The sequence below is a fragment of the Ambystoma mexicanum genome, chromosome 13, assembly GCF_040938575.1.
Source record: "Ambystoma mexicanum isolate Mex_15411 chromosome 13, UKY_AmexF1_1, whole genome shotgun sequence".
Taxonomy (NCBI): Eukaryota; Metazoa; Chordata; class Amphibia; order Caudata; family Ambystomatidae; genus Ambystoma; species Ambystoma mexicanum.
In genome coordinates this window covers 313,627,478-313,654,476 of record NC_090938.1, presented here as the reverse complement: position 1 = coordinate 313,654,476, position 26,999 = coordinate 313,627,478, and the positions used below count along the sequence as shown (strand labels likewise).

General features: G+C 48.6%; 1 protein-coding gene across 3 annotated transcripts in view; it reads right to left on the bottom strand.

Annotated features, from left to right (window-relative positions):
* SLC12A6 (solute carrier family 12 member 6) overlaps nucleotides 1–26,999 on the bottom strand; it is a 3,180,404-nt gene that overhangs the window by 493,379 nt on the left and 2,660,026 nt on the right. For all 3 annotated transcript variants that reach the window (XM_069633764.1, XM_069633765.1, XM_069633766.1), the window contains 2 exons: nucleotides 11,779–11,974; nucleotides 11,236–11,405 (listed from right to left, as the gene is read on the bottom strand). In XM_069633764.1, coding sequence (XP_069489865.1) covers nucleotides 11,236–11,405; nucleotides 11,779–11,974 — 366 coding nt within the window. The remainder of the gene's footprint in view (nucleotides 1–11,235; nucleotides 11,406–11,778; nucleotides 11,975–26,999) is intronic.

Sequence of the window (26,999 nt, the reverse complement as noted above, 5' to 3'; positions counted from 1 at the left end):
GAGATGTTATGCACATATAAGAGCTGTGTACATTATTACAATCATAATGCAGTGCGAAGTCCAAAACCTAACCTCAAGAGAGGAAAACAAAACATTGGGGGGTATATTACGGGGTTGTCCACGAGGGAGGGTAGCTTCCTTGCTTCCTTTCAGGGCTAAGTGAGTCAAGAGTTGCTTCTGGAATTGGCGGTGGACCGTGCTGTAGCCGGCCATGACCCGCTTAGGGGTGGAGGCTTCCAGTGCCGAGTTCTTACAGCTACGAGGTCTGGGGCGAGCGTGCGTGGGGGTCACTGGGCACCTACGGCGGGGGGGTTGGTCCGTTGTTTGTCATATTTCTCCATCCACCGGAGGGGCAGCGGCTGTCTTACCTCTCAAGGGAACTGTTGCGCGTAATCTAGAAAGGGCCCTCGGGATGTTTCCACAGCCTTGCTATCGAGATTTTGGCGGCCGTAAGCAGGTTGGAGCAGAGGTCCGTCAATCGCCCCGTGATTGGGAATTGTCCTTCCCCCGTGTCGCCCAGCAGGACTATGCCCAGATCCCATGGGATCGTTAGGCCGGTCATTAGTTTGATCTGCTCCAAAACGTCTATCCAAAACCGGGTCGCTTTTGGGCACTACCACAGGAGGTGAAACAATGTACCAGTTTCAGTGCAGCCTCTCCAGCAGTACGGTGGGATTGCTGGGTTGGTCTTGTGTAAGGCTTCCGGAGTTAGATACCATCTGTAGCAGACCTTGATCGCCCCCTCCTTATTTGTGACACAATTGGAGCTCTTATGGGTCCTAGTCCAGATGCGGTTCTAGCTCGCCTCGTCTAGCTCTCTACCTATATCCCGCTCCCATCTTATCACATAGGGCTCCTTTGGATTGGGGGCACCGCTGTCCAGTAGGCTGTATAAAGTTGAAATGTTCCCAGTGGGCGGGGTCGTCGTCAGGGATTGTTCCAGCGCTGTTAGGTCTCTGCATCCATACGTTCTTAGTGGGTCGTGGGAAAGCCAGTGCCTGAGCTGGGCGTAGCGAAATCTTTCGGTCTCCGGGACCTGGAATTTCTCTTTGCATCCCTCGAAGGTGAGCAGGGAGCAGTTTGAGAAGAAGTCTGCAACGTGTTTTAACCCACCTTCCCGCCATCTGGCGAAGTCGTTCGGGGCCAATCCCGGAGTGAAGTCGGGTTTTCCTAGACTGGGGACAGTGGGCCCACAGTGCTTCTGCAACTCCATTCCCGGGCCGCTTTCTTCCAGCTCTCCACAGTGTTTCTGGTAGTCACGAGGGGCCCAGCGTTTGACGGGTGTCTAGGCCATGCGATGTGTGCAAGGGAATCCAGCGGGTAACGGCTCCAATCTTCCTCTAGTTTTAGCCAGCGTGGTCTGTTGACCCCTGTCTGCCACATGTATGCCGCCAATAACTGAGTCGCCAGGCAGTACCTGTCCACATCTGGGACAAGCAGGCCTCCAGTTCCAGGGCTACGGAGCATTACCCTTCTAGAGATGAAGGGCTTCCCCCGACCATCCAGACAAATTTCATGACCTTGGCTTGCAGGCTTCTGTAAGTCTATTTTGTGGACGGGGAGCGGGAAAGCTTGGCAGTGGTATAGCAGTCTGGGTACCAGGTTCATTTTTACTGCTGTGATTCTTCCTGTCCAGGATATCTCCTGTTTTTGCCAGCGGGACAGGTCCGTCTGGAGTTCCTTGAACAGAGCCGGGAAATTCAATTTGTAAGTGTGTTCTATGTTTTTCAGAATCCGGATGCCGAGATAGTCCAGGTGGGATTTAGCCCATGGGATGGGGAACCTGGCCGCCAGAGAGTCCACCAGGGCTTTGGGGATGTTGACGCCCACGGCTGTTGATTTCGAGAGGTTGATGGTGAATCCTGATGCTGCTTTTGAAGCTGTCCAGTTCTTGCCACAGGGTTTTAAGGGACGTTTCAGGGTGGGTTAAGGTCAGCAGCACATCGTCTGTGTACAGGGCCGCTTTGTAAGTTTCGTCTTTGATATGATATATGTTATTTGTAACACACCTATACACAAGTGTTTCAAGGCACGACTAGGCAGGGAGGGGGGAACAAAGGGGAGACAGACAACGATCCTACTAGGCCAGGTGTCATTCAGATCGTGCAAGTGCAAGGGAGGGGGGAAGGAAAAAGTGCAAGGGGGAAGGGAGAGGGGAAAGTGCAGTACAGGGTTGGTAGAATACAGGATAAATAATAAGGGCCCACTGGTGGCAAGTGCAAGGTAAGTGCAGACAAGTGCTGGGAAGGGGGGCTGTAGGGATACAGAGACAATCCCGCAGTGCAGGGGTTGCCACGGAGGCAGTGCAGGAGAGAGTGGCTGGGCCAAGGACCGAGAACGGTGGGTAGCCCAGTTGCAGATTCAGTGCAGTTTCAGTAACTAGCAGGGGAGCGCGGGGAGAAAGCAGAAGCAAAGAGGAAGGTTTTGAGGTGCTTCCGCAACCGGAGATGGTTCTCCTCAAGTTTCAGGGAGGCAGGAAGGCTGTTCCAGAGGGAGGCCCTTGCTGCAGAGAGAGATCTACCGCCAACATGTTGCTTGGAGAAGCGGCTGACCCTCAGGGAGTTGGAGGCGGATGAGCGAAGAGCTCGAGAAGGAAGATATTTAGGAAGAGAGAGTTGAAGGTATTTTGGCCCCAAGCCCCAGAAGGCTTTGTGGACAATGCAGAGGGTTTTGAACTTAATCTTTGCAGCCACTGGGAGCCAGTGTAGCGATTTCAGTCCTGGAGAGATACGGTCCCTGGGCTTGAGGCCAAGGACAAGTCTCGCAGACCTGTTCTGGATGAGTTGCAGAGGGCGGAGTGTAGAGGCACACAGATTTAGATAGAGGCTGTTACAGTAGTCCAGCTTCGAGAGAACCAGGGCTCTGGAGACAGTGAGCTTCTGGGGGAAGGAGAGGAAAGGAAGGATACCTCTGAGGAGGTGCAGCTGGTAGTGTGACTTCTTGGAGACGTCAGATATGTGAGTAGAGAAAGAGAGTGTGGAGTCGAAGGTGACCCCGAGGTTTTTTGCCTTGCAGGTAGGAGCAGGTAGAGGGCCAAGAGAGGCCGGCCAGAGAGCTCAGGGAAAGAGGGAGTGGGTGTGCCAATGAGTAGAATCTCAGTCTTACTTTGACCTTAAGACCGCGACTAAGCAGGGTTTGGCGAATCCTAGTAGTAAACGGCTCCATGGACATCGCTAAGATGAGTGGGGACAGGGTGCAACCCTGTCTAGTACCTCTAGTTATCGGTATCCTGGATGATTTGCTGAGCACTGTGGTGGGATGTTGGTAGTTGGCTAGTGTCCACCTCAAAGTGCTTCAGAGTTCTTCCATGTACCCCCAATCGAGCAGGTCAAAGGCTTTGCGAGCATCAAGTGACAGGACTGCCATGCCTTCCCCCGTTCTGTTAGCTGATTCGATGACGTTGAGGGCACGTCTGGTGTTGTCTAGGGTGTTGCAGCCTGGGGTAAATCCTGTTTGGTCCGGATGGATCAGGTCCGGAAGGATCTTTGCGAACCTGCATGCCAGAAGTTATGAGAAGATTTTCGTGTCAACGTTCATCAGAGCAATGGGTCTGTATGACTAGCAAAGTTCCGGGTCCTTCCCAGGTTTCAAGATCAGCACTGTGAGGGATTCCTCCATTGAAGGGGTGGTGGTGCCTGTCAGCACGAAGGTGTTGAAAAGAGATGCCAGGTGTGGGGCCAGGATGTGGATGTATTTTTTGTAAAATGGCACTGGCAGACCGTCTGGTCCCGGGGCCGTGTTTTTGAGGGAGCGGATGATTTCAGTCACTTCCTCGGTGGAAATGGGGAGTTCCAGAGATTCAAGCTGCGGGTGTGAGGGAGGCCTTTGGGTGGATTGCACGCAGCAGATCTGCGTCTCCTTCTCTGTGGGATCCCCAGACATTACATTGCTGTGGTGCTCAGTTATGATGGCTAGCTTTTCCACTTCCGTGCAGCAGAGCTTTCAGGATGTTGTTCCCAGCGTGCAGCTTCTAAAGTTTATGCACCAGTAGTCGGTTGGCCTTGTTGCTGTTGAGATAATATTGTTTTGTATATGCCAGGGCTCGGGCAGTGCGGTCTGCCAGGTGCATTTCGAGGGCTGCTGTCGCTTTTCAGAGATCTCTCCTTGCTTTCATTGACTGGCATTTTTTGAAGGTTCCCTCCTTCTCCGCAACCTCTGCCTCCAATTTGGAGAGGTGAAGTTGGTGTCTGCATTTATGGGCCACTGTGCAGTCAATCGCTATTCCGCGGATCACGGGTTTCATGGCATCCCATACTGGGGCCTCGGGGCAACCCTTTGCAGCATTTTCTTTAAAGTAGTTTGTGAGGGCCTCTGATATCTCGTGGCTAGATGCCACATCTGATAGGATGTAAACTTGCAGTTTCCAAATCCTCTGCGGGGGCGCCTGCAGGCCTTCCGTTCGTAATCGGGCTATTACTGGAGCGTGGTCAGAGAGTATCCTCAGGCCGATGTGTAGGTCTTCAATGGAAGGGAATAATGCACTGGAAACGAGCAGCAGGTCTATTCTTGAAAATCCTCTATGGACGTGCCAGAAGAATGTGTAGTCACAGGCACTGTCATTCGCTAGTCTCCATTCATCAATCGTTCCGGTGTTCCTTAGGAACTCTGCCATCCCTAGGGCTCGGACAAAGTCAGATCTTGTGGGCGGCAGGGTCTTATGGACGTTAGGGTCTGGTGTAAGGTTGAAATCACCGCCGATCAGCAGGCTTCCTTCAGCGAAGGTGGATATTGTCGGGAGGATCTTGCGCAGGAAGCAGTCTTGGGCTTCGTTCGGGCAGTAAACCGATGCAATGGTAATTGGGAGTCCAACCAGTAATAGGAATCTCCCCGCTGGGTCACGCTTAATTGTGAAGTTTGTCAGGAGAGCCTTACGACTCAGTAGAATTGTGACCCTCCTTTCTTCTGGCCGGAGGAGGCAAAGAAACACTTGGGATAGCGTTGGTAGCTGATCCGTTTTTTGTCGGGAGGCAGCAAATGCGTTTCTTGCATACACACAATATCTGCCGCGAGCCGTGCCAGGCGGTGTTCAACTGACTTGCGTTTTCTTGGCGAGTTCAGGCCTTGGATATTCTATGTGATCATGGTGAGTTCCTTAACCTTGTCCGTCATCTGGGAAGGTTATATTTGTGGATTCTATTAGTTGCCCATTCTGGTTTGCCGTCGAAAGTCCAGTGAAGTTGCTGGCTGGATTATTCCTGCTTGACTTTGCATGTTTCCCCCTCAGGCCCCCCAGCCAAAACCCCAAAAATAGAACAAAACCAAAAGAAAAAACAAGGTATCAGGTCCAGCCTTCCACCAACGAGGCCTCCAGCTGGGCCATTGCATCAGACTTGTGTGGTACAACTGTGCCTCTTCGGGTAAACAGTGAGTTATGGGCTGCAAGGGTGTGAGCGGCCCCTTGCTTGAGCTTTCATTACAGGTTTGCGACCCGTGTCGCGTGTGCCGGGCTGGCGAGCCTTGCGAAATGCTGGCAGAGGGAATGGATCCTGTAGTGTCCTATCAGTTCTTGTCACGCCTCTTGGCCTTGGATGAGAGGCCTCCGATCCTGTGGTGCCTCCCCACTCAGGTCCAGGCATGTGCAGAGTGCTGTGATGCAGCCTGCCTGGGGGGCGAACCCCCCACAGAGCCCTCCTGCCCCGCCTTCGGATTCAGCAGTCTCTCGGCTTCTTTCAGGTTGCAAATGAGACGGGTGGTGCCTTCCCAGACGAAGGTCAGGTACGTGGGATATCCCCAGCGATATGGGATCTTTCTTTCTCTGAGCCACTCCGTGACTGGTGGCCTTTTTTTTTTTTCGACAACGTGATGGCTGCGAGGTCTTGATATAAGGAAATGGGACGCATCTGTGAAGAGAGTGCGGGAGAGTTCCTAGCTTCTTGCATTATTTCTTCGTTCACTTTGTAGTAGTGCAATCTTGCTACGACATCGGGCAGGGTTGATATGTTCGGTCTTTTCTTGTCCTGTGGACTCTGTCGAGCATCAGGAGTCGTCCGGCAGCGTTAGGATGAAGCGAAAGAGATCGTTGACATATTTCTCCAGGTCTGAGTCCAGCACAGTGGTTGGGATCCCCCTCAAGCGAATGTTGTTGCGTCGGGAACGATTTTCGGCATCCTCCTGCTTACGCTCGAGGGCTTCGCACCTGGCTTCCAATGCTGTGAGCCTATCTGAGCCCCTGTCGATCTCATAGCTGTGTTCACAGAGGGTTGTTTCCACCTCCATCGTTCTCCTCTCCAGCTCCCCGATCCGTTTGTCCAGGACGTGCTCTTTCCCATGGCCTCCTCCGTCCCCCTCTGATACTCCTTCGTGAGGGCTGACAGAAGACACTGGAGATCTGATTTTGTGACCGCCTGCGGGGCTGAAACTGGGTCCGGTTCAGTGTGCGGAGCTGTAGCTGTAGCTTCAGTGGTTTCAGTCCGGTCACCCCTCTTGGGTCTTTCCGTGGCTGGGGTCATCAGCAGTGCGGCGATATCCGCCTGTTTGGTGGGTTTTAGGTACTTGGCCATCTTGGGCATGGTGCTGTTGAGCTCGGCAGACTAATCAGGTGCCCCCTGAGTCGGACTCCGGGGGGGGGGAGGGGCAGAACCGCTGCTAGGTGGCCGTGGAGGGGTCCCAGGGGCGAGGTCTTGTGCCCCCCAAGCAGGCCTTGCGGATTGGGGTTTCTCTATCCTTCACCCTGTGTGGAAGGCGCTGCTGGTGATGGGTTCTATGGCCCCTTGGATTAGCCGTCCCCTTTTGAGAGCAGGCGGGCCTTTGGTAAGGCGAGAGCTCCACGTGCGGGGTGAGAGGAAGTCCCTGGGGGTGTTGCGGTTGCCTCGATCCAGCGGGTGCCCAGATAAGGTTGAGTGTCAAGGGCGGGGCTGGGAGGCAGGAGCGGATTGCTGGGGTGGCTCCCAGGATTGTGTTGCCTAGTCTACTACAGCGCCCCTGCCCCGGGCAAGTGTCAGTAAGGCTTCCAATCCCCCCTCTGCAGAGCGTTCGCATTAGGCCAGGGCCGCCAGCCCGTGTGGCAAGCAAGGTCTTACCTCTCACCTCGGTCACCAGGAGGGAGATCCGGTCAGTTGCTGGGCGGATACTGATGAGAGTGTGAAGAAGGGCTGCCCAAGGACAGTGTAGGAGGCGGCAATGTAGGTTCTGGGAGCGGAGATCTCGCCCCCTCCGACGGAGCCAGCGTCAGGGTGTTTGTTGCTGTTGGTATCAGCATGCCCCGGCCACAGGTGGGTTTTGCTCTGGCATTCGGGGCCACCGGCAGCTTGTGGGGCTCCACCGCAGCCTGGGTCCCGATCCGCCAGGTGCTGTTTTGTGCCTGCAGATCAGCGGCGTGCTTCCCTGTTCAGTGCTGTTGAGAGTCTGAACGTTGGGCTCCTGCGGGCCGGCCAAGGCCTCGAGCAGGGCTCGGAGCTCGGCCACGGGGTAGGCCCCTGGCGCCATCTTGCTGTGTCTTCCCTGCCCCTGATCCACGGAGTTGTTGAGTTTTTGGGATTCCCTGTTAGGGCCTGCCCCCAACCAGATTTTCTGTGTGCTGTTGGGTGTTAGGGAGAATTCTCTTATAAGGCTAATTTCCCAAACCTAGTGAGTCCCCCAGCAGCTTTGCTGGATTTTTGGGGTTTGTTTTTTTCTCCTGCTAAGAGTGAGACTCTTTCCTCCCACTCTTAGGCATGATTTGAGGTATGTCTTTGACTCTTTGTGTGCTTATGGGCTATGTTGTTTTTTTTTACTCCATAGGGTATCATCTGTTTTTGTGTGTGTGTTACACAGCACCCTCAGTGAAGTAACACAGGGGTGTCATAGTGACCCCCAAACATAGACTCCATACCCTGGGACTGACTACTGTCTCCCAGGGCATGCAAAGTCACCATTGACTTTACTAGTCCAAAATTGTGAACAGAACCAGTACAAACCATCATATTGTGGAAGTACTGGAAGGGGTTAATTCGATTGCCCCTGGGTCTGTTCCCAAGGGGGCACTGTCCTGTCCCCCCGTGTCGAGTTTCTGGCTGGTGGTAGTGGTTACCATGCAAAATATTCCACCGGAATATTTCCCATGGGATTTTCCCATTGATTTTAAACGCACTTCTTTTTGGTGCAATGTTAAACATACCGCCGGTTTATTTATTTAATATTAAATCACCGGTTGGGTATTTTTGCCAGAACTCTTTTCTAAAATGGCATTCGTGTCCGTCTCTGTAACTCCAACCAAGGTCGGGCCCTTTGTTCCACTTTTTGGCGGGATTCTCCACAGAAGGCCTCAACTGGTGCCACTCTGTCTGGGTTGCACAGGATGTGTGGGTGGGGGAATTGGCACCCTGGACTGCATTGCCTTAGCAACCCAAGGCGCACTCTGTTCTGATTGGGCCAGTGGTGAGCCGCCCGGCTCACCACTTAGCATGTTTGAGTGACAGCTAGGCTGTTGAATGGGGTTTTTTCTGCATAAAAGCAGGGCTTTTGGGACTGGAACGTCAGAAGTCGCCACAGAACCCAAGAAATCCGAAGAGGGGGGAAGCTGAGTCATCTGCAATGACGACACCACCGGTGGAGCCCTGCTGCAACGACCTCACCACTTTCCCGACAACAAGAGAAGATCTTCTGCTGAAAGAGTCTTCTTCCTCTGAGCTGGTGGGATCAACCAGTTCGCCCTTTCGCCTTCCAGGACGTCTCTTGGTCGAATCGCCCGTGCCAAGCACCCCGGTGGCCGGATAGCCAAGCTGCACCACTGTGACCACGAATACCAACACACCTTTTAACCGACAAACTCCCCGGCTGGTTTCTTCCCTGGGCAGTGCAACGACTCCAGGTTTCCTCTTCGACGAGATCCTCTCTTCCCCTGGTCGAAACCACGAACTGCACCCACTGCCAGGAACAACTGCCACCGCTGGAGCTTCCTCAACTTTAAAGGTACTGTGTTCCACCTGGCCTCCCTTTCTTCGGTTTGCTCAAGGTGACCCTTAAATCCTTGGCTTTCCAACTGGGTTGGCCCCCAGACCTTCTAACTATATCTTTTGAACCACCCCAACCTCTTTTGAACATTTTTACAAAGACTTGAATGCATTTCGCAACTGTGTGATCTTGGGCACATTTCACCTTGCTCCATTTAAAGTGGGTCTGGCCTATGAACTTTGGCTCTACAGTAGACTCTGCCTTCACTAACTTGTTTTTGTCTCTTAAAAGTGTTGAGAACTGTTTTATCTTTATGACCTGCCTTTTTTTCCTCCCTTTTATTTAATTATTGGAGTGCCATCTAAGTTACGCGCTCACCTCTGTTTTGACAAAAAGTGTTTTTTTTAACTTAGACTTGTCTAAATAATTCTTAAGGGAGGTGTGTATACTTTTCTGATTGTGTTTTTGAACTTGCTTTGATTAATAGTGCTAGTGTATTTTCTAAAGTGTGTGTTAAATAATTATATACTTTTGATACAAAGCTCTGGTCAGTGTTTGCTTGTTCTACTGTGTTTTTGGCCCTATTGTGTATCCTCTGTATACTGCCTAACTGTTCTTGAGAGAAGTCTGACTGCTCAGCCACAGCTACCAGGTAAATCTGGGTGGTGCAGACTGCTACCAATTGGGTTTACTGCTTACTCCTGTAGACTTAATCTTCTTGCAGTGGTCCCTAAGGGAACTGCACAGGATTCTGCCTAACATCATGTTCTGCCCTGCTTTGCTGCTGCTCCTTCTCTGGTAGTGTGCGGCATGGGCTTGGGGATGGCTTGAGAATGGCTTCAAGCTGTGCGGCGGAACCCTTCACTCCGGGCTGGGCCTTGGTCCATATTAATGCTGTGGACCGCGTAGTGCCGGCCCCTGCAGCGCTTTCCTGGGTGTCCTGTGTTGGTTGCGTTTTTACTCCTGAGTCGCTTGGTGGGGGGGGGGGGGGGGGGACAGTCGAGGCAGGCTGATGGTGCTTCAAGGGTCAATCCGCTGCAATCGTTCGTCTCCGCTTCGTCTGAGGCACAGTGCGTCTGATTAATGGGACACCGGGCTGTGTTTACGACACTGCAGCTGGGCTCTTCGCGGGGAAGCAGCCTGGAGGGCAGTTAGATGGTCCGCTTCAGTGAGATTTCCCCTTTGTCGGCTTGGTTCCACGCTGTTCGTCCGTGCTGGGCTATGGTTGGGTTGGGTTTACTGCTGTAGGCTGGGTAGTGGAGCCCACCTAGGAGACCTTCTTTGGTGGTATCTGTTCTCCTGCGACCGGGGGCGGGAGGCCTTCTGGTGCTCCCTTTTAGAGCCGCGTTGTAACCCCTGTTTGTTTTGCAGCTTCATGTGTGGCTTTCGGGAGGTCCGGGCAGGGGCTGTTACTAGCCTGGAATATTACCCCACAATCTGCTCCGCTCTTACCCTTCCGTGTGAGCAGAGTTTGGGGGGGAACAGTTCAGGCAGGCTAATGGTGCGTTGAGGGCTTCCCCGCTGCGGCGGTTCACCTTCACTTCATCCAAAGAGCAGAGCGAGTGATTGGTGGCTGGCCGGACTGCGTTTTAGCCGCTCCAGTCGGGTGCAGCCGGGGGAGTCAGTTGGGTAGATCGATGGTCCGTTTTGCTAGGGATGGTGGGGGAGGGGTTTGTTGCTTCTGACCCCGCGGGGCCCGCTGCTGGTGCTGTTGAGCCTTTGGGTTTGGTTTGGGGTTCCAGCGGTCCACAAGGGTTCCGGGCTCTCTTTCTGTGGTTTGGGTCCTCCCCCCGACCCGGAGAGTCCTGCACTGCTGCTGCTGCCGGATTACAGGGAGCGGGCTCCATGTGTGTGGGCTTTCGGTCCCGCTTCTGCTGAGTGCGGGGGAGCGATTCGACCCAAGTGGGTGAGTTGCGCCCATTCCAAGATGAGGTGTAGGTCCCTCCGCTGTGTTGCCCTCAAGGGGGGTCAGGATCTGCTTGGGTGGCCGATGTCACCAGCGGACTCAAAGCCGGGAGGTATCCGCCATTTTTGCTCGTGGGTCCTTTCCCGTTTCACGCCCAGGCTCGGGACAGTCTAACTCTAGGTTCCCGAATTCATTTCGGGCTCAGAGTTGGCCCAAGCCCTCTGCAGAACTTCAGCTTTCGGGCACACCATAAATTACTGCCAAACCTACAGTATTACCGGGGCATAGAAGTCAGATGCGTGGTGCCAGCCGGGAGCTCTCACAGAGCCGAACCGACCGCCATGGCTCCAAGCCACGCCCCCCCCCTGCTTCATATAACCTTAAAAACCTAAGTACTTCTCAAATGGAAAAGCATCATCAAACATTTACTACAGTTCAACAAAAACGCAAGCACATACCTTGTGTTGTTTAATCAAGAACGGGAGCAGCATCAGCATGCCTCCATCATGCACAATCCACCACACATCTATGTTTCCCTCAGTGAAGGGATCTGCATTACTGGGGAAGAAGGAGGTGTTCTTGGCAACCAGTAGGGCATGGCGGGCTGCTGTCGTCACATGTACAGTACCTGAAACATTAGAATTGAGTCACAATGTGTTTGCAAAGATCAAATCTGCACATCATTTCAAGAGAATGTGTGTAGCTATACTTCTTGAACCATGGAGATCAGAGCTAGGAACACGAGTATCAACTGGAAGCCTATCTTCAGATTAGTACCACTTGTTGAGAAGCTACTAGCAAATACAATTGCAGTTTTTACCCAATTAATCCACAGTTAAAAGACATAGGCTTATCAAGGAAAATACTAACTCATTTTGCAGGGAAGATACATTCTTATTTTGGAGTAACTGTTTTACATTTAGATCTTAGCATGAGTAGTACAGGGTGAAAATCAGAAGAGATATTGTGGAATGCTGATGTTCATGTGGTGAGATACATACTGATGAAGGTTTTGTAGGCCCTAGCATCTTCGCTTTGCCTCCAGGCATTAGGCCAACCCATGATTACAGTGTTGTGCTTCATGCCACCCAGGCCACAGGACTGGATCAGGTGTGAAAGGCCCTCGCGCAACTTCTGTGCCACCACCAGCTGGCAGAAGCCCTTTGTCTTCTCCTTCTCCATCACATGCTTGATGGTCTGAAATAAAAAAGTGGAATTAGAGACATGCTAGAAGACTGGGAAATTTTAATATTAATGACTTGAATAATGATCATAAGTTAGTACTGAAAGGGCAACAGCATGCCCAGTGTGAATTCAATTAATTATGGTGTGACTATTCATTTGCTTATGAATATTTTGTGGCACACCGCTAATCAAATGTACGCTTCTAGTCCACAACAAAAAAACCTTTGAATACATGCTTTCCTGTTGTGGTCATGATGTCACATTCAACACTTTCTCTTAACTAGTGAACATTTTTCTTTCAACAAAAGGATCCCACCCTGTCAGACACTGGGCTACTCTCTCCCTTTCATTGACTTATTAAACATTTCTACCACAGTCTCCTCTCACAAGATGTGTACTCTGCTCTCAGGGTGCAAATGCTGAGAGAAATCTTCAATACTATTTGTCATCTCATTGGTCTGAGATCAAGCAATACAGATTTATCAGTAAGGAGCACACAACTCTCTCCAGGTCCTACACTAGCACATGCTCACGCATGCTGTAGAAAATGACAGTTGGATTACATATTAAAAGAGTTATTTACTGGGGGCGCTGTTGCGCACGAGAAGAATTGGTCGCCCTTGTGTGAGCTCCGGCGACACCCCGGGCCGTAATGCCATTATAACCACCTGACAGACCCGGTTCCGTCTGAAAGTCGGAGGAAACGTGCTGTAATACATGTTGACCACGCACACGAAGTTTCGGCACAACTGATTGCATGGTACCGAAGTTGCAGCAAGGAAACGCTCCTACACGCACCGAGGGAAGCAACCATGAAGCGCGCCACAGAGCGGGAAGAGGAGTCCGGCGCCAAAACAACGCGAGTGCCGGGAGACAGACACTGTGCCCATCTGTGCTTGGATAGTCACGGGCGCTCCGTTCTCAGTTGAGCGCCCGCTGACTCCAGATACGCGTCCTCTGGAGCTGGAGCGGAGCGTTGCCTGAGGATCGCGGGACCCATCGCCCGCCAGGTAGGAGGGAGGAGACACGCACCGTCGGGCCCCCGGGTGGTGGCCTGGCCCTCGGGCGCTCGTCCCGCGGCTTTGGGCATTCCGGGGGTCCCGGAAGGAGCCCAAGCATTTCCTCGATGGTCGGGGCCCTGCACCCTGCAGTTGAGGACACCGGAGAGCCGGTGGGGGCGCGGAGGGGTACTCCCCCCCCCCCCCCCGGTGACCATCTGGGCAGGCCCCGCTCGCGACACCTGGGCCCGTAGGTCGGTCCGCTGCCCTGGAGGCCGGTTGGCCCCATTTATACCGGGGCCGGGGCCCTCGCCTTGAACTGCCACCGGGTGACGGCCCTCCCTGGAGAACAACGTCTCTGCAGAGCAACACCGCTCCATAGTATAATAGCTTGGCCCAGCAGGAGGGAAACCATGGAGGCACCATGATTATAAACTCCCCCTACCACATGACCCCCAGATGAAACAGTGCCAGCAGACCTCGGGTGTTGCCAGAAACAGACATTAGGGGACAGGAAAGAAGACATTGAGACCACCATGCAGGGAACAGGGACCCATATATAGGCAGATGGGGGGCCTATAGATTATAACCTCCAAGTTAAGCAGCAAGTAGAGCACGGGGACAGTGACCCAATAAGACTCAACGTACTCGGTGGCACATTGATATTGCCCACTGGCTGCAGATTCAAACCTCACCAGAGCTGGGCAGGCAAGGAAGCCTTTCTGGGAAAAAGGCTTGCAAGAGAGATAACTCCAAGGCATTGACAGGAGCAAGACCTCACCTCTTAAACGTCGAGCTAACCCCTAAGAACTTTAAGTAATCATAGAAGGTGCTAACAAAGACACCAGGCTGACAACAGGAGGGGGCAACTAACAACAGAACTAAAACAAACAGATCAGGCACAAGTAGGCGCGCAAAACCATCCAAGACAACGAACCAAACGCCTCCATGAGAACTGTATAAACCACCATTCTACAGCCACCAGGTATAGGAACCGCGCAGAGGAAGAAGACTGCTGGGCTTGCTCCCGGGTGAATTTTCTTTGGAAAACGATGCCCAAGGGCTTCGGTCCCAAGAAAGGGAAAGGAGCCATGGAAAAATACACGACGGCAACAAGGAAAGAAGCAGAACCCACAATGTCTAAGGAAGTATCCCCACAAGCGCAACCAGCTGCCCCAGTACCAATGATGGACTCCCAGGCGGTCTTTCTGGCCATTCAACAGGGCTTCTCCACCCTCAATGAAAAACTAGATGGGATAACAGCAAATGTCACCTCCATTAAAACGCAACTGGATAAAACTACATCGCGCATCACGGAGGCGGAGACGCAAATCTCGGGCACAGAGGATGCACTAGAGGCCTTAAAGACCACAGTGTCCACAATGGCAATAGAACTGGGGACGATGAAAACCAAATGCGAAGATTTAGAGGCTAGATCCCAGCAGAACAACATCCGCATAATTGGCGTTCCGGAGGAGGCATTGAAGGGGTCAATGGAAAAGGCAGTAGAAGATCTTTTGCGCAATCTCCTGGGAGAACCCGGATGGTCTGCAATGTTCATCATGGAGAGAGCACATAGGTCACTCGCCCCAAAGCCAAAACCTTGTGCATACCCTAGACCTATCATAGCACGTATGATAAACTACAGGGACAGAGACTTAATACTGAAAACTGCCAGAGAAAAACAAGAACTAATATGGGAAGCCAACACCATACGTATCTTTCCGGATTTCACATTGGCGGTGCAACAGGAAAGACGACTCTTCACCGGGGTTAAGAAACTACTGCGTGAACGACAGGTCCCGTACGCCATGCTGTACCCGGCGAGGCTAAAGATACAGCATCAGAACAAAACTAACTTCTTCACATTCCCCGAAGAGGCGGCGAGCTTCGTGGAAACACACATCCCAGCTCCGGTCAGGCAACCTAGAATTGAACAAGACACTTGAGACCCTGAAGTCACACAACGGCAGGCGCGTAAATGATGAATTATGGACTTGGGAAAATGAAGGCCCCCTCCGGGTGGCCCACACAGGGGGTGAATACGAGTTACTTTGCAGATCAAGTTGTAGAGCTTAACCCCCAAATGTGTCGACATGAGAGAGAGTAACAACATAAGTAACCGGACATACTGTAAATGATTATGTACGGCGATGGCACAGGATGTCGCTACAGTCCCCCCTATAGCAGGTGCACATGAAGTTAATGGGAGGGAAGAGGGGGGGGATTAACGGGCATAGTTGAAGTTCGGGGAACTATGAGGGTGGGGGCAGGGGCCATGTTGAGTTTGTTGGGGTTCAGTTACGAAATGAAAGGTTTCAAAACAAAAAGCATGCAGGAAGTAAGCACTACTGATGTTAAGTACACAACCGGAATGAACCATGATTCATAGGACTACATCCACTTTATAGATGATGGCTAATGAAGGCACGGACGACATAAAAATATTGAGCTGGAATGTTCGTGGTTTAGGATCCCAGATCAAGAAAAGGAAGATATTAGCATATATAAACAGGCAGAGCCCTAAAATAATCTTCCTTCAAGAAACACATTTAGGACCTCAGCAAGTCGGGCACCTTATCCCGAACTGGGGGACACATCAGTATTACACGACATACTCCAAATGGGCAAGGGGGATGTTGATTCTCATACATAAAGCTCTGCCATTTACCTGCCTTAACCCTGAATGCGACCCCGAGGGAAGATACGTGTTGATCCATGGCACCCTCTATGATAGGGAGATAGTCCTACTCAACATATACGGTCCGAATATTCACGACCCCGACTTCTATTCTACATTATTTGAAAAACTGGCTAGCTACCCCACGGCTTACTTGATATGTGGCAGTGACTTCAACACCATTCTAGATTTACACTTAGATCGCACATCGACACAACCTAGAACACTCACCAAGGCAGCACAGAAGTACTCATTCACATGACCAACCTAAACCTAAAGGATGCATGGAGAGCTCTAAACCTCTGAAAAATGGAATACACATATTACTACACAGTTCATGACATGCACTCCAGAATAGACCTACGGTTGGTGGCCAGCGAGGTACTGAGCTGGGTTACTGGTGCCCATATTTATCCCAGAACATACTCTGATCACTCCCCAATACAGCTAACATTACGAATCCCTGACATTACAGTGAACAGGCCACCCTGGAAATTTAAACCTGCGGCCCTGCAAGATTTGGTTTACAGAATGACATTGGCCCAGCAGTTACAGGAATACTTTGACATCAATGAGGGCTCTGTGTCCAGTCATGCAATATTATGGCAGGCATTTAAGGTCTGTATAAGAGGCAATTAAATATCCGCTGAATGCGGAGTCCTCAAAGATATCCGTGGTAGTTTGGTGCGCCTAGACGCACAAATTGGCTCTTTACAATCGCAGTACGCACATGCCCCATCATCACAGCTAAGTTCGGAGATTAAAATTAAGCTAGATGAATATAAAGAAGCGGCGGATCGAGAGATCCATTACTTCGATAAACGGCGGCAGCACGTCGATATGGGAAGAGTGAACCCCCGGGGAGACTGTTGGCCAGAACGTTGCGGGGTGAAAGGGGCTTGACAATTATACCATGCATAAAATTGCCAGATGGTACAGCGACCACGGAGAATAGTAAGGTGAAGGAAACATACTATGAATTCTATAAGAAGTTGTACTGCCCTGAGTGTTCTACCACTGAGGAGGAGATGGATCAATACCTCTCCCAAATACCAACAACACTACTAGCTGACGCCACTAGAGAGTCTCTAGAAAGTCTGATCACTGAGGCAGAGATAGCGGAGGCAATAAAAACACTCCCTAATGGGAAAGCGCCAGGTACAGATGGTCTCGGGGCGGAATTTTATAAAGAACTTTTAGTTCCCAGACTACATGCAGTATCGGTGGAAGCTTTGAACAAAGGGGAGCTGCCCGAAACCACTAGGGAGGCAGTAATCACGTTATTGCTTAAGCCAAGGAAACCCCCAGAAGAATGCGGCTTGTAAAGGCCGCTGTCACTAATAAACACGGACGCAAAGATCTTCGCAAAGATATTGGCAACCAGATTAACTCCATTGATGCCCTACATAGTTCATAAGGACCAAGCTGGATTTATTGTAGGAAGGTCCACAGTGACGAACATAAAACGGTGCCACAACATTTTGGCGACAATACCCCCCGAACCTCAAGGGATAGCGTTTTCTCTCGATATGCAAAAAGCATTTGATACAGTCTACTGGCCTTTTCTATTTGGGGTAATACGAAATTATGGATTCGGCCCTAACTTCAGTAAATGGATTCAAATATTATATGCACGCCCCTACGCCAAGATTACAGTGAATGGCACTTTAACGGATATGCTAGAGTTACTGGGGGTCACCCGACAAGGCTGCCCGCTGTCACCACTACTATTCGCTCTAGTGATAGAACCCCAAGCAGACATTCTCAGGGCTCGCTACAGTTCACATGGACTGTGGCTTGAGGGTAAACTACAGATTATAACATTATACGCTGATGATATTCTTCTGTATCTGCAGAACCCAGATCGTGCACTGGGCAAAGTCCTGGCAGAAGTTAAGAAATTCGGCGACTACTCCGGCCTAAGGCTCAATGCCACCAAATCAGAAATATTCCCACTCACAAAAAACACAGTAGAACCCCAAGACTTACATGGTCTCATTTGGAGCCCGATGCATATACTATATCTTGGAGCATACGTGGCTAGAACTGCCCAACTGTCCCGAGCCTTAAACTACAGCACATTAGCTGATACTCTATGTGCAAAGATGAAACGCTGGAGCGCCCTGCCCATCTCAATGATGGGAAGAATTGCCCTTATCAAAATGATAATACTTCCAAAACTGTTCTATCTATTTAATGCAGTGCCGGTCTGGCCAGGTCGCGCACTGTTCACTAAAATGAAAAGTGCCTGCATCACGTTTGTGTGGGGAGGACATCCCAGGCTAAGCTGGAGGGCATTAACGGACACATATCGACGGGGTGGGTTGATGGCACCAGACCTAGAGCTCTACTACCTGGCAGCACAGGCACACTACGCCGCCCACTGGGCCACGGACTTTCTCGACCCGGGGAGTCCACCTCATGAACGGCATACACGAGAATCAACCATAACACTGCATAAAATGACGAGATCAGGCCCCAAATACCACAACTCTATAGACCCTTCGAAGGTAACGACCACAGCCTGGGCCAAAATTGCTGATATATTTGGTACAGACAGATTATACTACCCGAGCATGCCGATCTGGGGTGACCCCCATACACCATTCACACTGGATGGAGAGGTAGCCACACACTGGAGTACTAAAGGTATTGTTCAATGGGGGCAGTTATTCCCAGACAAGTGCTTTGCGACATGGGAAGATCTTAAGGACATAGTGGGAAATACCACCACACCTAAGCTACAATATATGCATATAAAAGCAACCATAAAAAATGCATGTCCCACCTTCCCAGATGAACCGGAGATAAACATGGGGTTTGGATATATATTTACAGGTGGGACGCGGAAAATCACAGCCTCTGCTTTATAAAAAATTATAGTTCAAACGCGCCCAGCAGGGAACCACACAGCCAAAAAATAGGTGGGAACAAGATCTGGGGCACCAAATAGAAGACCACCAATGGACCCAGATATGCACATTGCCCAAACACATATCATGTAACTCTAGATATAAACTAATACATTATAAAATAATACACAGGACACACTATACCCCTGTAAGACTCAAACGCAGCTACCCCACTGCTCCGGGAACCTGCCCGAGGTGCCAAACCGAACACACAGATATCTACCATATGCTCTGGGCATTCATAAAGCTGAGAGACTTCTGGGCAGAGGTTTGCACAGGTTTGGGTGTAATGGCAGACCAGCGCATGGAATGAACACCTCGGTTGTGCCTGCTGGGCGCGGTGGGGAAGACGAAACCGACATGGCGAAAACGTTTGAACTTGAGCCTGTTGATAGCCAAAAGGGCAATATTAATTAAGTGGAAAAGCGCTGCTCCCCATACCAAGGCGGACTGGGACAGAGATAGGTTATGGACAAATGACACAGAAGAGCTTTATATAGACTCGATACTACCCTCTTCCAGACCCAGAAACATATGGGCCAGATACAAACAGTACCTATCGGACAAAGCCGAAACCGAAAACCCAGACTCAAATTGAAAGTGATTGTGTACGATGTAATGATAGAAATCTTGAACATTAATGTATGTGCTATTCCTGTGTGCAGTAATAAATAAAGTTTTTAAAAAAAGAAATAAAAAAAGTTATTTTCCTGTTACAATGGCTCTCGAGTATTGGTAACCTTCAAGAGTCTTATTTTCCAGCTAACATTTGCAGTTTCAGTGCACTTAAATGTATGTAGTCTCTCCCTAAATTGCCTTTGAAGATTTGGTGAGGGGGAAAACTGAGCAGTGCGCCACCCACACATTCTCAGCAATCTCTGAGTGAAATTAAGAAAAAGGAATAATACTCAACCCCAAGGACAACTTCTGAATGCTTTTCCAATGTTTTTGTAAAGTCTTTGTATTGCAGTAGTACTTTGCCTGTTAAATAATTCAGAAGACCAACCCAATGGTGTCAAAACAGGACTCCATCAAAAGTCTCTAAAATTGATACTGTGGCAGAGCAGTAAGACTTCACTAATAAGAGGGATAAAGGCTGGTATCAAAATACAAAAAAATAGCAATATACTGTGAATAAACATATGACAAACATTACGATTTCAGTAATCGTCTTGCTGACGCTTGTATCTGCTTAGGCTCACATGCTTTACATTGACCGACATATAGCGGTTGGTGCAGAGAATTACATTATTTTTTTTCTTGAAAATAGGGTGTCGACAGGGGCATTTCCGTAATACTATCCCTACTGTGACATGTACAGTACCCATGATACTTCATGCATTGAGGTCCTCAGATTGTTATTTTTCATGTCCTGAGGATGCATGAAGTCTACAAGGTGCTGTAAGTGCAACAACTCTCTAGGTACAGGAATAAAGAAAAGAATTGTGTATGATACCTTCAACTCCCAGTTCGGGAAGGATGGTGGGCGCATGTGAATCTAAGCAGATATAAGAATCAGAAAGACGGTTACTGAAAAGGTAATATTTGTATACCGAGGCTTGTGGATCTGCTTATAGTCGCATGCTTTTCATAGAGTAGCAAGCAGTACCCGTAGAAGGTGGTTTGTTAGTTGAAGGAACAGAAGCAAAGAAAATGCTTTAACACTGCAGGAGCCATCTGTGAATCATTTCTAGCTTAAGTATCAACAATTTGTACAAAGGTGTGCACTGAACTCCATGTAGCTACTTTGCAGATAGCCTTGAGTGGAACATAAGCAATGAACACCAAAGTAGCTTCTATACTACGTATAGAGTGTGTCCTAAATGTGAAAGGAAGAGTCTTGTAAGAAAGGCTGTTACATTGCTGGATACACCTTACAATCCGTCTTGCAATGGTAGTCTTTGAGACAGGATTTTTTATTTTGTATTGGTTTTTATAACAAGCTTAATACCAGAGTCAGGTTTCTAAGCACAGATCCAGGATTCAAATCTCTGTTGCTCTGCGTGGTCTTGCTTCCAAGACCAGCATGTTGCCCCTGTGCTATCCTCCGATTCTCTTCTCTTCCGGCTGCAAGAGATGCAAATAATTGATCAGTCTTTCTTATTGGCTTTGTCTTGTTATTATAGTATATGACTGCCCTACGCGCAGTGTATGCAGTGCCTTTTCTCCTGCATTCTGGGGTTTTTGAAAGAAAGCTGGTAGCTCAATGGATTGGTTGACATGAAATGTTGGTGGGTATTTTGGAGGATGCGATCTTAACACCACCTTGTTCTTATGTACAGTGACAAAAGGCTCTGTTACAGGTAACAACTGTAGTTCACTTATTTTACTAATACAAGTGATGGCTACAAGAAACACCACTTTGTAATTAAGATCTCTGATGGATGCTTTGTGCATTGGCTCAAATGGATGACCCATAAGCTTGCTTAGGACCACGTCTAAATCCCATCCCTGTGGTGGGTTATGAAGGCATCATGAAGCAAGACACAGGCAACAGATTAAATGTTCGAATAAAACACTTTTATTTGCTTAAATGCCAGGATGGAGTAAGGCCTATCTTGCCTTATGCTAAGGTTGGATTTCTCTACCGAAAGAAACTAAGGATAGTCCGAGTCAGTAAGTTCAACTTAAAAGTCTGTGTCCAAATCCTGTATTTGCCCTCACAACTAAAGCTAAACAATGTGTAGGGATGCCAGCAACAAAATAAATAGTGTTTCAAATAAAGTTCTGAGCTTCTTCCAGCTCTTGACTTACTTTACAGCTCCCCATTCCCAAGTTCAAAGCAGTTCCAAATAACACCTCGGGGTTCCCTTCCCCAAGAAGGCAACAAAGTTCCAAAAAGGCTTCAGGGTTCCATTCCCAAAGGCGTCGGGTTTTCCAGCTGGTAAACTCTCAATTAGTTCAAGTCTCTTAATTCTCAAAACCAGTTCCAAGTCAACTTCATAATCCTTCAGGCTCTTCAATAGCATCCAGATTTCTCTCTGTCTCCTTCACTTCAGCAACTCTATTCCAAAGTGTCAAAATTGCTTGGAGGTTTCTTTCCTCAAGGATTCAACCTCTATAATGCATTCAATTCTCTTGGTTTTCAAAACAGTTCTCATTCAACTTTGTAACCCGTTAGACTGTTCAATCATTCATACAGAGTGCTTTTTCCTTTTCCCTTCCAGCAACCCAGTTATGAATAGTGGTTTCTGTATTTGTTCTTTTCTTGGCTCTTTTTAATTAGGGTTTACTCGGTCTAGGCACAGTTGTCAGACCACACTGTCCACCCATTACAGGTTACACAAACGAGAATCCTAGGCTTTCTTGCCCACCTAGGTTCCTCTCTCACTGCACTTGTGCTTTGGTTTACATTCAATTTGTATTCTCCTCTGTAGTCTCTTGGCTTTGCCACAGTGTGTTTTTTCACACAACTCACTGTGTGGTGTTCACTCTCTTGCACTACCTGGTTTTCACAATCTTTATAAGTGCTCATCACTTGCTTTTCCCTCTATTCATAAAGATTAATCATTCTCGTTTATATGTTCATCAGTTGGTTCAAAAAGGTTTATTTCATAAATAAATATTCATTAGTTGTGTTTCACGCCTCCTTTCATGTCATTCATAGGCTCATCAAAACTCTCCTTTATTTCAGTATTCAATAATGTTTGTTTTACATTCAAGTTCATTTATGTGTAGTTCGCAGCTTGCTCGATATAAAAAAAGCCCTAATTTTGGGTTCATCATCACTTGCCACACTTTTCAGTTCATCCGGCATTATCATATGCCCAGTTGTAAACCCCGGAGTGCCCCTCTATAAGTGTTACCTTCAATTCACTCAGCGGTGCTCGGGCGCTCCTTCTGGCGTCCTCTCTCTTCTGGCATCCTTCGGCTCTGCGTACACTTCTCTGTAGCCCGTGAGCAACGCTCGCCTTCTGTAAACCTCGCTGTGTGTTGCTGGTAGCTCTGCTCTTCACTCACGGATGCTACTAGTAGCCTGCAGTACTCGGGAGTCTTCTGTGCCCCACAGCTCTGGCTTTGGGCAAAGGGCAAAGGAGACTAGCGGTCTCAACCCTCTCACAGCCCGCTCTGGCCGCAGCATCATGATGGTCTATCATCTGCATTAGCCGGCGTCCTGGCCTCCAGGCAGGACCCTCCCTGGCAGCTCCCTCCTCAGCAGGATGCCTCTCCTCTCAGGCCTGTCTCTCAGCTCCAGCTGTGGGCACAAGGGAAAGGAGACTCTAGCGGTCTCGACCCTCTCACGGCCAGCTCAGGCCCAGCGGAATGGTCTCTCCTCTGCAGTAGCCAGCTTCCTGGCCTCCAGGCAGGACCCTCCCCATCTCAGGACCGTCTCTGCCAGGCTGGATGCTCTCCTGCCGGTTTCTCCCAGCTTGCTAGCGGCTCCACCTTTTATGCACATGTGACCTGTTAACAGGTTGCAAGTGCAAGTCCCTGAGTTCAATTGCCTGACCACAATTACTTCTATTCTCTGGACATGACTGACGCTTGCAGTAGTTTTCAAGCCTCTCTCTCGCCTCAGTACCAAAGTGGTGCAAATGAATGTTAGGGTGTTAGTCGCCTCTTCCTCGTCCCAGTACTAGAATGGTGTAAATGAGAGGAAATATGCACAACTCTTGATTGCTCCTTCACTATTTTGGTCTGGTATTTCTCTGAAACAATATTAGGGGGTTGATATGTAGTTACCCTGCCTGAATAAGGAAATATCCTCCTATTTAACCTCTTCCTAGTGCCAATTCACTGATGTCATTTCCCAGGATCATCTGGAAAGGAAGAAAATGGGAAAGGATGACAATAGGGCACAAAGGCTGCTGGGACTGAAGGTTCATCATGAAAAGGGAATGGGGGATACCATTTCTCACCCAAGGACTTCCTCCCCCCACTCTCCAAATCTCCTACACCCAGGTGATCCTCCCTTGCATATACATCCCCAGGGTCGGGATCCAAAAGCGATGGCCATTGGGAAAAAGAAAGCAAGGACACCCTCAAGTTCCTCACAGTAAGCAACCAATGGATATACGCGTTTAACTCCTTGCATGAAGGCTTTGACAACTGGAATTCTCCACCAGGAAACCTTGTTCTGAGACATTGTGTAATCAGGCAGTGCTGCTAAATGAACCTTTAATGAATACTAGCCCTCAAGCCAGTAAATGCAAGAGAATGCAAAATATGTGAAGGAGACCAGTCAATTGGGTTGACGTTTGATTTTTACACCATACAACAAACCTCTTCCACTTATGAAATAACAATGGGTGTGGTGTGGTGGGAGCTTCCTTTAAAATATCCATGCATGTGACTCGTAGATTAAGGTGTCCAAATTCTATGACCTCAGTAGCCAAGCTGGTTGATTGAGGTTGAGGGTGTAGAATATGATCTGGGACCTTAGTCAACAAGTTGGCAGTGGGTGTCAGTTTGATTGGTGGGCAAGTAACATTTTTAGTACGTGCGAGTCCACGGCCTACACAACACACATTGGAGAAATGAGAATTATTGTCAAATGTTCCTGATGCAATTTGTGGATTACTGTTTAACAGTGACATTGGGGGCAAAGGTGTTTGCAAATATCCCTGACCAACTGATGCATGGTGCTTTCCTCAAGCACCCTTTCTCTAGGTATCTGGAGACCTAACATGTTTATTTTGTGTTTTTGCTTGTTGAAAAAAGGTCTATTGTTGGCTGAACCCATATAGTGAACATATGATTGAGCATGTCTGGAAAAAGCACCAACTCGTGCTCAAAGGCTTGTGTTCTGCTTAAAGTGTCTGCTAAGCAATGTTGTTCTCCTGGTATATGTTGAGCCCGGAGGTGTGTACCCCTTTAGAGCCACTTTTTCCAAATCTTCTGAGTATGTTTGGACAGCCTTATGGAATGTGTTCTGCCCTGTTTATGTAATACACTAGCTGGGGTACCCAGTGTTGCCCATGTCCTGATCGAGTGGTGTCTCATGTGCCCTGAAGGTTGTTGCTCTTGTCCTCTGGTTGGCAAGTCATGCTGCTGTTTGTTATTGTGTTGATATTGATTTTCACTTTACATCAGAAGGAGCTTTTCCAAGTTATGTTTTTTGCGCAAAATGTTTCAGTCACTTAATGGCTTCAGCATATTTGAGAAAATGTCCAAGAAAGATTAATTGATTGTGCTCTCTTCTCATCAATGAACTTAAGTAAACTGTAACCTTGCCATTTCCCATATTTGGAGTGGCGTGATGAAGAAGAATTAAAATTAACTTTTTGTATTCCCTTTAAAAATGCTTTAATAAACAGTTTTCAACTGTATACAGTAGTAATACAATTTTAAAGGAATAAACAACATATCAAACATTTTGCTTCACTTTTCCAAATGGTGTCTCCTTCTAGTACCCACTTGTAGTGAATCGGAGTGAGCATCAGTAAATGAGGGTGTCTACGGAGTAACATTTTTGCATCCAAACAGACTACAATCTTGCCCCTGACAAATAAGGGAATCCATGCAAAATTTGGTAGACATGGGTTCAACGGTGTGGATTTGTATAGCCAGACAAACATACACACAACATTTTTTTTGCATATAAGATTTTTGCATCCAAACAGACTATGATCTTGCCCCAGACAAATAAGGGAATCCATGCAAAATTTCATAGACGTGGGTTTATTTCAAAGCAGCCTGCACGGTCACAGGTAAAAGCATTAGACGCTCCAGCCTCTCACATCAACTGGCTCTAATTCATTTTAAAACAAAGGTGGTTCCCGAAGTTACTTGTAACCTTCATCAACAATGCAGGTTACAATGCCTGGCAGAACGATTTACATAAAGATGCATTAGGAGCCATGTACATGGGAACAAATTGTATTTACAGTCTTTCTTATCAGATGTAACACTTGTAAGGAAGGCATGGTATCAACAATAAGATAGACACATGTGACCACAGATCAAGGGTGTTTATTGAACTTTCACAAGGGTGTGATAAACGCCTATCTAAACCTCAATCTACAGATGGGAGCAAGCCACGACCATCAAATAATAATAATGCAGTCTCAGTAGAGTCTTGTCAAAATAAAAGGGCCTATACTAAAAAAATAAACTATTGCCAATCCTTATTGCTAATTTACAAATAGTGTGGGATAATGTTTATGAAAAAGAAAGAAGTGTTTACAAAATGATGTCAGGATGTTCTGCACATTGGCCTCCCTTCCCCACGTTTCAGCACGGGCAAGGCAGTTCAATCGAGAAAAGCACAGACTCTGGCTTCTTCGACACAAGGATACAGTTATATTTCCAGCAAAAGGGTCTTCTGTGCTCAAGCCTCTTTTCTCATCCAAAAGTCTCTTGATTCAGGGAGCCCGATATACAACAAATAAGATATACAGTTATTTCCTTCTTGCAAGTATTCAACTCGGGTGTGTCACCCTGGATCCCAATCAGCCGGGCTCAGATCCCTGTTATTACAAAGTGCAGAGAATATTTGTTTTCTCTGGTGACTCGCGGTTCACCCCGGATCCCCTGGGTGGGGCTCAGATCCTTCCCCTTTACAATTAGTTTCCCTCAGCTGGGCTCAGACTAATTGTATTTCCCCTTGGTTTATTGAAGACTTTCGAATGTGCATAGGATTTGGCTTGACCCATTGCAGGAGCACTTCAATACAAACTTCCATTTTACAATACAGTCACCATTTAGTTGGATACCTAACAGAGACCTTCGAATGAGCACCAACGTGACGGCAGACCACTCTTTATACGGTATCTCACTTGGCCTCCCAAAGTTCATTCCCTTCATTAGTTTCCAATTTTATTAGCGTTGCTCATCACATGCGTTTCACACACTGTCCTCTGGATTTCCTCATACAATGTTGCCGCTTGCAACCTTGGTTCAAAAACAAGCTGGTTTGGTAAAAGTCTCTCTGACTCACCGGCTGTGCTGTCTTTACTGGTGCTGCTTTATTGTAGGAGACAATGACAGTACCACGGCAGCCATTGCTCCTCCCTGTCTTGGTTATCGATGCAGAAGAGCACCGGCTACCTTCGATGCACAGTGTAGGTTTGTTCAGCTTTAGTTTCCGGTCTTAGGCTTCTCACTTTCCAAGGTTCGCAAAAACGGTATTTAGAGCTGAAGGGTAAATCCCTTCTTGCAACCTTCTCTGGTCTCGCCATCTTTCTCCTTGTATTAAACTGCCATCTTGGAACTGTCGTTTCCTCGTGTGCTTTTCCTCGCTCAGAGTCTGCTTTCGTGCTCTGCCTTGTATCCATGTGGGAAAGTGTCATTGAAGTCAGGTCTGTTTAATGATCAGTAAATTGCCTGACCATGGTATTAGGATAGGTCGGGTATACGGCTCTGGTGTTAGTCTGTTGTTGCTCAAGGTGAACTGTCCGTGAGAAAGTGTTTGTGTCGGGAAAGGGGGTGGAGTTCCAAGGTATCCAACCTGGTAGGATGGGGAAAAGGTTTTAAAGGGAACGAGATTCCACAATTATTTCACAATA